The sequence below is a fragment of the Hevea brasiliensis genome, chromosome 4 (assembly GCF_030052815.1).
Source record: "Hevea brasiliensis isolate MT/VB/25A 57/8 chromosome 4, ASM3005281v1, whole genome shotgun sequence".
Taxonomy (NCBI): domain Eukaryota; kingdom Viridiplantae; phylum Streptophyta; class Magnoliopsida; order Malpighiales; family Euphorbiaceae; genus Hevea; species Hevea brasiliensis.
This window is the reverse complement of record NC_079496.1, coordinates 4,991,338-5,002,601: the sequence shown is the minus strand read 5'-3', so window position 1 is coordinate 5,002,601 and position 11,264 is coordinate 4,991,338. Positions and strand designations below refer to the sequence as shown.

General features: G+C 32.9%; 2 protein-coding genes across 6 annotated transcripts; one reads left to right on the top strand and one right to left on the bottom strand.

Annotated features, from left to right (window-relative positions):
* The first annotated feature begins 1,122 nt into the window (after positions 1-1,122).
* On the top strand, positions 1,123-1,967 carry LOC110673207 (PRA1 family protein D). The gene has a single exon (XM_021836262.2). It carries the CDS (start codon positions 1,237-1,239, stop codon positions 1,771-1,773), a length of 537 nt encoding a protein of 178 aa, XP_021691954.2. The 5' UTR covers positions 1,123-1,236; the 3' UTR covers positions 1,774-1,967.
* A 3,570-nt stretch (positions 1,968-5,537) lies between these two features.
* LOC110673209 (E3 ubiquitin protein ligase DRIP2) lies at positions 5,538-11,263 on the bottom strand. Of its 5 annotated transcripts, none has more exons than XR_002498457.2 (8): positions 8,666-9,722; positions 8,040-8,139; positions 7,263-7,608; positions 6,682-7,130; positions 6,520-6,570; positions 6,139-6,211; positions 5,799-6,049; positions 5,538-5,622 (listed from the first exon to the last, which is right to left on the bottom strand). XR_002498457.2 is itself a non-coding variant. In XM_058145126.1 (8 exons), exons 2-8 carry the CDS (start codon positions 8,778-8,780, stop codon positions 5,876-5,878), a joined length of 1,308 nt encoding a protein of 435 aa, XP_058001109.1. In that variant the 5' UTR covers positions 8,781-8,808; positions 11,117-11,263; the 3' UTR covers positions 5,735-5,875. The 5 variants fall into 5 exon arrangements, 4 of the variants coding, with proteins under 4 accessions (XP_058001109.1, XP_058001110.1, XP_021691955.2 ...); XM_058145126.1 differs by lacking the exon at positions 5,538-5,622 and adding an exon at positions 11,117-11,263 and having other exon boundaries at positions 5,735-6,049; positions 8,666-8,808; XM_058145127.1 differs by lacking the exon at positions 5,538-5,622 and having other exon boundaries at positions 5,735-6,049; positions 8,666-8,808; positions 8,989-9,721.
* Position 11,264: the final 1 nt, after the last annotated feature.

Below are 11,264 nucleotides of genomic sequence, written 5' to 3'. Positions count from 1 at the left end.
AAAAAAAGGAAGAAAAAATTTGTAAATATGATTGACAAAGCAATATTAAATCTCAATAGGGAAGTCAATTAAATGAAATATTTTTGGAACGAGAGATCAAAGGGAATAATAATTAAGATGAATTTTAATTCATATAAATATACATGCTCTATTCTTGCATCGAAAATATTCTGTTGAACATTCTATTTCTTAAGCGTTATTTCCCGTTTGGTTATATAATTAAGTGTTCCTTCTATGTTAATATTATTGATAGAATATTTTCAATTAATACCATAACCATTTGCATTTAATTAATTCCTATTTTGTGATAATTTAGTGGCTATATATATATATATATGATAACAGCCTTTGCATGCTCATCAGAAAATCATTATTGTTTTCACATAATTTCTGATTCGAGGGAGTAAAAAGAATGATGTTCCCAGTGAAAGTCTTGTTATGTGTAGTAATGGCAGTGCTGATGCTATGTGCAAATTGTAATGAAGTAAATGGGCAAGCAAAATGTTGCACAGAACATTATGAGCTTGGAAGCTGCAGGCCTGGTATCGACGACAATCCTACGACTAATGGCAAGTGCTGGGCATTCTGCACCTCTGGTTGCCCCAAAGGAGGCTTTTGCAAGAAAACTGGCAATAATAAGCATCACTGCCATTGTTACTGCTGATCTATTTTCATGGCTCAAAAAGAAACTCGGTTTATTTTAAATTTATATGAAAAAAAAAGCAGACAATTATTATTTATGTAATTGTCTCTGATCCTTTAAATGAAAAATAAAGCTTAGGATTATCTCTGCACTATTAGTTCTCTATTGCTGTTTTTATTTTATTTTGAATTGGTTTCCCATTTAATTATGTTGTTATCATTCAACGTTTCATTTTATTAAATTTTGACACAAAATATTAAACCATTTAAATTAATTATTAATTAAGGCAAATTATAGGATAGAAAAAAAATTCAATCTTGGGAAAATGAAATTTATATATATATTGAGGAATCTGGACTATAAATCTATTTTATTTCTGGGCTTATGTATGATTGGATTTTTGCTCAAGGCCCATTGAATTGGTTGGGTTATTTACCCCAAATCCATTGTCAAAACCCAAGTGTAGAGTAGCTGAATAAAATTTGGAAAATGCCCAAGTCAACTTGACTCACGCTGGGATCAAAGATTTCTTGTTTGAAGCCGAATGAGAATCCTTTGAATCAGAAAAATTTTCATCTTCAGTAACGAGAACAATGTCCAATTCTCCCCAATTCTTCGCGAGCTTCAAGCAAACCTCCCAATCCCTAAAAGCTAGTCTTCGTCCATGGTTACTTTTTCTAGACCTCACCTCTCTCTACCTCCCCTCCTCCATCCCCGACGCCACTACTCGTTTAACTCAGAACCTCACTCATTTCGGTGCTAATTACTCAATCATCGTCTTGCTTGTCCTCTTCTTGAGTCTCCTTTATCATCCTCTCTCCCTAATCGCCTTCTTTATCACGCTCGTTGCTTGGGTCTTTCTTTACTTCTCTCGCGAGGAGCCCCTCAGTGTTTTCGGTTACCAGGTTAATGATTTGCTGGTTTTAGTTGCGCTTTTCGCGGTGACGGTTTTGGTATTGGTTTGGAGTGGCGTTTGGCTTAATGTAGTGGTTGCGGTCGGAATCGGTATCGTTTTGGTCATTTTACACGCGCTGCTCAGGAGCACGGATGATCTTGTGGCGGATGATATAGAAACGTCGCCGTATGTGAATCTGCTTTCTGATGATGATAGCCTAAGAGGGTTTTTGTAGCGGTACTTGATCTTTTCTTCTTCTTGGAAAGATTCTTGCTTTCCTTTCATGCGATTTTTATCAAACATAATTGTTGTTTTTGTAGATTACTGCTTTTGAATTTCTTGATAAAAGATTTGAGGTGGTAGTCAGTTGTACGAATTTACTAAAGAAAAATCAATGGATGGCGAGGAATCGTTGCTATAGTTTTGTAATATTAGTAAATTGTGATGATACAGGAATTTGGATCTTTCTTATATCATTCATCAACAACTGTCTTTTTTTTTTTTGTTAGTTGTTTTGGTTTTCAAGATTTTACCATCAAGAAGATGACTAACAAACAGCAATTGTGTTTTGACCATCAATTACTGGAAATGGAATCACGTACATAGCTGTTTATTCTTTTGATTGAAATCATATAGGTAAGTGGAATACATGTAGAATAGCTGCAAAGTGCTGCTTTGCTTTGAGTGTCTAATAGTTTAACATCAATATCTACAGGGTTGTTATGTAATGTGTTTGTATTGATTTCTGCCATACTGAACTCATTCCATCATACATTATATTGTCATATACTCATGTACACACTTTAAAGGTGTTAAATACTTTATGCAATGGTATTCCTTGCTTTGTAGCTAGTTTGTAATTCCCAGATGTTTGTTTAGTGATCATGTGATTAGTAATTTAGAATGTTATTCTAGCTGTTGATTTTCTCATCCTTCTCAGCAACTCCATTTATGCTTATATACTGTTTGTGGTGAACCTTCTTCTGGGTGAAAATGTTTTGCATGGAGTCATAAATTCATTCCTGAGATGGAGCCATTATAGAAAGTGCTAACTGATGGAATTGGTGCCGATTCAAACCCAATTTCTTAGAAGGGATTCCTCTTGTAATTAGGATTAGATGGCTTCTGAAACATAAAGGATTTGCTATTTTCCATCTCATCACGACAAAATTATTTTAGATACTAGGATGCCCTGTTTAAAAGGATACTAGGATGCCCAAACATGGCCTTTCTATATGGGATTCGGATTTTGTTATGTCTTGCTGAAGAATAGGGTTATTTCAAGCTTCGTGGTTGTTTTGACTGTGTACCAGTTCATTATAGACTTGTCAAAACTCTTTTTTACCTACAGATTGGACGGTTGCTTGTTATGCATGAGTTACCCTTAAACAAGTTTAACATTTGTCTTTGTTACATGCTTCTCCTGCCGTTTCATATTATGAGAGTTGTTTAAATAACATTTGTGGTTCTTAATTTTTTTAATATTTGTTTGAGAGATTAGGTTATCATGAAAACTCTGTGGGTTATCATGCATTACAATTTGTCTGATGTTTTAATTTTAAATGAGAAGTGGAACCAGTTATGCAGCTGATTGGGTTGCGAAGCCTTGTTATGTAATTGGTTGCCTAGCACCTGTCTTTGTATTGTGTACTAATGATAACTGGTGATAAATGAAGTTATAAAGCTACCAAAACATTTTGTGATTAATCAGATAGGCTATGGTGCTATCTTCCTAGCACCATCAACTGAAGAAACGGAAATGCTATCTTAATACTAAAACCTCTGGGATATGGTCCTAGTGAATAGGAAATGGCCCAACAAACATCCATTATTAATAGTAAGAGATGGGCTGCCAAATGATCTAATATGCAAGAACTCCATCGAAAATGTGGATCTTGATTTTGAGGTTATTTCTCATGTTGTCTTTCGAAGATTGGAATATGTCAGAAGTAGAATGCGGAGATTAGTCGGGAATGTCAAAGAAAGTAAAAGGAATGGCGTCGTTTTGTTTGCGTGTGTGGAACGAGAGTAAAGTGGACTTGCTAAAATTGTCGAGGCAAACCCTACCACAGAGGGAAGAAGTGAAAAATGCCAAACCCATTTAAAGGTTTCAATCATATATTGGAGGGTAAAATCATAAATGCAACTCCTCCAAATCAATTGCAATTTTACCGTTCTTAGAGTAACGGCTATTATTAGATTTGTGTTTGACAGAATTCATGATTCATTTTTTAAATAAGATTTTTAGATATTTTTGAAAATTTTAAAAATTTTATTTTACAATTCACTAATTAAATAGGCTGAGAATTTTTCTTTTTTTACAAACTTTTCATTCCTTTTCAACAACAGGAAATTTAACATTATATAAAATTTTATTTAAAAAAAAAAACATATTTTAGAAATAGAATGTAGAACAACTTATGAAGCCATTATGGTGATGCTAACGTATTTTTCAAACAAGAGTTTATTCCATCAATGAAATTTATTGAAAATAAATTATAAATTTATATTAAAATCTTTATTTTTAGCCAATAAAAGGTTGTTTAGTATCAGTATTAAAATAATTATTGAAAATTTATTTTTTAAAATATATTAATTAAAATTAAATATTCATTTAAAATTAAATTTAATATATTTTAGATATAATCGTTAAAAAATAATTTTTAATATTTAAAATAATAATTTTTGAAAAGTGTTTTTTCAATGTCAAACAGGGCTAGAGATTCAGATTGACAATTTTTTTTCTTACAAAGAAATTTATAAGATTTTGTATGATGATTCAGACTAGCAGGATTTGTACTGTGTAATAGATGCACAAAATAAAACTAAAGAAAACCTCTCCTCCAGGAAGATAGATCCTCCTCCTAGTCTTGGGTGCTCATAGTTTTGGAGTGCTTATTTAGTTGTGGGTTTGCATATCATATCCATTCCGTTTGTGAGAGTTTTGAAGATCTGATCTGGGTCAATTAAGGGTCTTCCTTTTCTGTTGGCAATCTTAAGGATTTGAGATAGAGTGGCTCTAGTTTCGTCGAGCTACGTGACAATGAGACATCGAACTCTGCCATGCTTTATTCCCGGCATCTCCTGGTCCTTAGTCTCCCTTGGCAAAAGTGATTGTAACCATGAGAGCATGTTTCTGGTTGCTTTGAATGGGGGGCTTGGTTCCTCATAGCACAGTGGTTTGCATGCTAGCTCCCTGCCTCTATGCCTTCTGAGTGCTCTATATTTCATCCCGATGCGTTTGGACTTGAATCCCTATGTTTAATCCTAGTTCTTTTCTTGTGTTTAGGCCTTGACTTTTCTTTCTAGGCCTAGGTCAGATAATGCAACTTGTAACTTCAGTACATCATCAATGATGTCTATTTATTTAAAATTGAAAACTCAATATTGGGGACTAAATATTCATAAACAGTAAACCAGAAGCCTTATCGATAAACGACAGAAGAAATTCATGATTTTGATTATGAAGCGATTGCCCACCACCTCTTCTGACATCATTATGGGAGGAACATGATAAATTTTACTGTGCTTGATTGGGAAAAGGCCAAGGGAAACATACATTTTTATGTTCCGTGCTCTAATTGAAGGAAGGAAAAATATTTACTCTCATTTACGCTATGTTTATGGAAAAAAAAAAATAAAAAAATATAATAATTAGAAAGAAAAATAACTTTTTTATTTTATATCTGGATTAAGAGAAAAAATATTAAGAGAAAAAATATTTTTTTTAAAAATAAAATTATAATTCTATCTCTAAATATTAAAAAAAATTAGAAAATATAAAAATATTTTTATAATTTCAAATATTTTTCTCTCAATTTGAAAAGAAAATAAAAGTGAAATTTAACTATTATTTTCTTTTCAAAATTTCCTTTCCTTCTTATTTTTTCCATTAACCAAACATAAGTGAGCTAAAAATAAAATTATTTTCTTCTCAAATTTCCCTTCCTCTCTTATTTTCCTTCAATTCAAACACAACCTTAGTTTCAACCATTGATTAATTTTCAGTTTCAGTGCTGCCTGTAAGGCGATATGAATCCTATACTTGTCCTGCTTTCTTACAGCTACCTTCGTTCCATGGATTCTGACATTAATCAAACCAAAATCAGTATTCTTCTATTGTTTCTGTATCCAGAATTTCTACGAATTTCCATACCCTTTACTTGCAAACAAAGTTAAGTTGAACAGAAAAGACGAAAAAAAAAATTCCAATATTTGCAAAAGAACAGGTTATGCACTACAGGTCATAGCAAACTTAACCTGTGTATATACACATTGAAGACTCCAAATTTGGACTGAAATTCAGTGATGCCATTCACGTTCATGGTGCAAATATTTCATGGAGGTTGAGTTTTTCTACCATATGACAGAACCATCACAAATTCTTTCGCTGAGCTGCCAACGCTTGTCTGTATTCTTTCAGATGATGGTGCCATCTGCAACCACCAGTCCACCAAATGATGCAGCTGCAATGTAGAAAGAACCGGCTGGCCATGTAGTGAGATCTCTACCTGTAACATTTAACAATACATATTCATCTCTCTATCATTACCTGTTAAAAAAAAATACCCTTTTGATGAAGAGGCAAGAATGAAATTACCTCAGCCTCGGTAGCAAGACCCAGCTTTTGCACTAGATACTTTTTAATATATGAAACGGGTAAGTTGCCGTCTCTGTGACAATTGAAACAGATGATAAATAGAAGAATTAGCGCAATGCTTAGAAGAAGTTGAGGAAAAGTTACTGAAGACCTTTCAAACAAGATGATAATTCATCTTGAGTATAGCAAATACGTGCAACATTTAAGGTAAGACATCACTATCGTGTATGTAACTGGAAAAGAAGTACATATTGAAGTATAGCACACCAAAATTGCACCTAAATTTAAAATGTTGCAAACTAGGAAAATTTTATGAAAACTAAAGAATGGTAAGAGTAAATTAAAATCAAATTTCAGTCAATGGGGGATGATGGAACTCACTTAATCCTCAAGTAGCATGGAGATATCTGTGGCAAGGGTGCATTTCCTTCCCTGAAATTAATCATTAGTCAAATAGTCACTACTCAAAATATGACATGGTGATTATAAACTCAACTTCAATCATTCAACTCTCTAATAAAGGGAAAAGAAGCTAAATCTCACTGATCATCAGAAGCAACTAATGAGAACCAAATTGGACTAAATCTTCCATCGCATTTACTGCTTGCATCAACAATAGTTTGTGCTGGAATAATATTCAAGCCCTTGGAGACAACTGCTCTTTGTTGCCGTATGCCTTGCAACTTTCTAGTCTTAACTGAATCTTCTGGTGACAGAGATGAGTTATTTTCATCACCATTAACTTCTGATTTTTTACCATGCTCCTTAACAACGGATTTAAGCACTTGAGCTTCATTCTCTGCAGGACCAGGCAGCTGCATTTGGACAGTAGCTTCCTCTATATCAGACTTACTGTGCTTTGATTTGTTTGCAGCTTCAACCACACGATTTAAGGGTTTCCACAACTCAGTTTCGCCTTCACATGGTTCAGCACTATCCTCTTCTCTATCCTTATTTGTCTTGTACTGTTTGGATGACTCGGGAATGGAATTCTGGACGTTGACAATGATTACACGTGAAAAAAACTATCAAACTAGAGGTACATCGAACATTTTCTAAGGGATAAATGATTAATCAAGAAAAAATGCAATATAGTACAAGAACTGAATATTTGATTCCTTTACCTGCCTTTTAGCTTGTGCAATTTTGCTTAGAGTTTCAGGTGAGCTTAAACTCTCATGGCAACAAGCATCCACTTTCTTAACAAGTAATTCCTCAGCAAGAATAGATTCTCGTAAAGCTGGACTCTTCCTTGCAATGGATTTCAATCTTTTTCTAGGCAGAGTAGACTTTGCTGCTATTTTGGGTGTGTTGACCACCAATGAAGATAAATATCTCTCCTTTCTTCTGCCTGTTAATGGGGATGAGGGTACAGCTTCTGGGACAGAGGGCAAAACTGCAGGTGCCTTAGTTTTGTCTCTTATGGAAGCAAAGATTTTGGCCTTTAGATCTTCCAGGCTGTGGTCTGCCCTGTGTATTAGCATAGATAAGCAAGTTAAGAAATTGTCTATGGTGATCATATTAATGCCCATTTTCCCAATCTTGTTTGTCTTTCGAATGGTAAGTGCAAATGACCCAAAAGATTGACCTTTAGTTCTATACAGCGTGTCAAGAATATATTGGTGCAGAAACCAAAACATCAATTGCTTGACTCAAGAATTGGTTCTAAACTATTCAAAACCATAAATTGGTCTTCTAGACGGTTCATTGAGAATATATTACAGAACAAATTATATTAATCATTTGTGATTCTGTGCCGCATATATTAATTAATTCACTGGCTAATATATACAGCCAAACATCCTTCACATATGCCATACATGCATACATCCATCATTTATAATTGCAGTAGGATGAGCTTTTGAAATATATATATGGGAGAAGAAGGGATCATCAAATACCTGAGCTTCTCTAGTGGAGCACATCCTAAGTCGATATTGCACACCGGACAGCTATCTAAGTCGTCATCACATATCTTGTCATATATGCATTTCCTGCAAACTGTTTAAAAATTACAGAGACATGATGAGATATTTGCTTGCTTGATGAGCCAGTAATCTGCAGCACATCCGATGTGTCTTAAAGAGGAATATATATATCTCATACGCTTGTATTATTAGGAAAATATGTAGCTGCTCATGTACTTGAGGTAAAATCACAAGGTGACACCATATTATTGGTGATATTAAAGAAATTAACATTTAAGAAAAAAAAAATCCAATTCACTCTTTCGTAAATAGCAAACTCGGTCTCTATGAAATAAAATTCAAACAAGCATGGCACTCAAAACCCAAAAAGTTAATAAAATGGATATAAGAAAACAAATTATACCTTGATTTAGAAAAGATATGTAAATCAGAAACATTCATTACGTAAAACAGGGAAAATAAAGGACATACAAATAAGAAAAAACTATTAGTAAGATTACGTAAAGTACTAGGCAACCACATCAAGGCGAATGCACAAAATCACATAAAAGGATCACAAATTGAATAACACATAGCAGGGAATAGAGAGAGAATCTCACAGGTGTGGAGACATTCAGAGACGGTAGTAGCGTCTCTAAACAGCTTATTGCAGAGAGGACATGTCATGCATGCGGTGAGCTTCTTTCTTTGGACCTTCACCACCTGGCTTAGCATCTTCTTCACTGACGACACCACCTGCCCACTATAACTCGCACACATCAAACACAAACATACACATATACACTCCTCTTATTAACGTACCACACATGACATGATGCATGTAAACAATGCGCAACAAATCACGAGAATTCTTTTCCGTGTTTTACGAAAACCCTCGAAATTCATTAATTTTTTTTAGAAAGAAAATACCAACAAAACCTACCCAATCCTCTGTTTGGTGGGCGAGAAAAAGAAGAAAGAAAAAGGATCGAAAACAAGAGTATGGCGTGAGATCTTTTGGAGTATTCGACGTGGGTCTTGTTCGATTCAGACAATGGCACTGGACCCTTGATATGATCTACGTCGCGGCTTCAATGCTTTTCGAAAGCAATCGAAACTCAAAACAAAAACAAAAAAATATTAATAACTTGAAAAAGGAGCGAATAAATTTTCTGCTTTATAGGTAGGCGCAGGGGCGGGGAGTGCTAGGGTGCGCTGGCTTAGCCTGCGCACCGTCTCTGGCTTTAGCGTCTCCTTCGATTTCCTCGTGCTCAACGAGTCGTCGTTTTTGTATTCTTGTAGTTTCTTATGCTTGGCAATTGGCATCACCGTTTTTGCTTCAGGTGTCGCTGCAGCGCAGCCAACGGGTTATTTAACTAGCGCACGTTAGCCTTGGCTACGTGGATGCCACGTCAATGCGTATATTAAAATAAATAATATGAAAATTATTTAAATATTTTAACTTAATTTTATATTATATTTAAGATATTTTGATCATAAAAAAATGTTTGAATCACAATATTAAGCAGATTTGTAGCATAATGGCAGGCTGGGCTAGGTCAGATCCCTATGTCCCACATTTACTAGATTGATGAATGATCGGCCGATTAGATATAAGCGGCATTGAATGTGTTCTGAATTTTCATAATTGTAATTTTGAGCATGACATCGATATCCAAACACACAACTTAAGGGAAAAAAAAAAAAAAAAAAGAAAAGGGCTAGTTTATAAAAAAAAAAAAACTCAAATTTATATAAAATAAATTTATTAATTATTAAATTAAATTTAACTCGTGTTAAATGCATTAAAAAAAATTATTATGGCATGGAAGACCAACACGTTGATAAATGCACAAAAAACAAGGCAAAAGATGATGAGTACAGGCTGATTATTATTTTGCCAGCACGCAATGACAGATCTTATAAAACAGGAAACTTGTGCCCTGCATATGATTGTTTTGTTGAAAATGGAATTCGACGAAGAAACCATTTGTTTTTAAAAATAATATATATATATATATATATATATATATATATATATATATATATATATATATATATATATATATATATATATATTATGTTTTATTTATTTTACGGTTAAAAAATATTTTTTTATAATTTGAAATATTTAAAAATATGAATAAAAAAATATTTTTTTAATAAAATATTATACTATTTTTAAGGAAAGTAATTTATTCTCTTTAAAAAAGAAAATTATTTTTATTTTTTAGATTTATTTTTTAAAAAATTATAAATAATATTTTTTTATATATAAATTATTTTTTTATGAAATAAATTCATTAATAACACTATTAAAGTATATAAAATGGCTTCCTAAAAATAACTTAAAACTTTTTTTGTCTAAAAAAATATTTTCCATTAATTATTTTTTAAATGTCTTAAATATTAAAAATTGTGAAATATAACTTTTAGGAAAATATTTTTTACAAAATAAATGAAGTATAAGCTCTATTTATTTTACAAAAAATAATTTTTATGATATGGAAGTGCTTTTTAAAAATAAAATTTCCTCCACTCGAGATAATCTTAGAGTCTAAGTGATAAAAAAAAAAATCAGTAAGCATTAAGAATGAAATATAAATTCAACTCAACTCAACTAAACTAAGTTTTTATCCTAAAAATTTAAAATCAACTATATAAATTCTCTTTCTCCATTTTGAATGATTTTATATTAAAACCTCAAACATGTGTAATACTTTTAGCTCATGTTATACTATTATTTTCCAAATCAGTTTAGATTTATCCCTTCTTTTCTTTCTATCCTTTGATTTAACGTGCTCTACTTATCTAATGGAGTCTACGCTTCATATGACCAAACCACCTTAATCTTTCTTTTCTCAACTTATCATCAAGTGACATTACCCCTACCTTTTTTCTAATCCTCTCATTTTCTCAAATTTGAAATGACTTCCCAAAAACGAAGACAAGACAGAAACAGAAGCACCGCCATCACCATTCCGTGAAGAGCAGTCCACATCTGAGATAACTAAAGAGGAGAGTACATTGGACAAATATATAAATAAAAGAAATACGACGAAAATGCTCACCAAGATCAGCCATACCATAACAGGAGCTTCGCTCTTCATTTCGCTTCTTACCTGCAATGGCAACTAGGTAGATTCTTGGCACTTTTTTTTAGGCGACATAATTAGCCAAGTCTGATTATTTTGCTACTACTTTTCAATCATTTGAATT

Coding starts and splice junctions, on each gene's coding strand:
- LOC110673209 (XM_021836263.2), bottom strand. CDS start 8,825: ATGTGTGCGAGTTATAGTGGGCAGGTGGTGTCGTCAGTGAAGAAGATG. Junction 7,131..7,262: donor TTGCACAAGCTAAAAGGCAG/GTAAAGGAATCA, acceptor GTCAACGTCCAG/AATTCCATTCCCGAGTCATC. Junction 6,212..6,519: donor CCATGCTACTTGAGGATTAA/GTGAGTTCCATC, acceptor CAATTGTCACAG/AGACGGCAACTTACCCGTTT.
- LOC110673207 (XM_021836262.2), top strand. CDS start 1,237: ATGTCCAATTCTCCCCAATTCTTCGCGAGCTTCAAGCAAACCTCCCAA.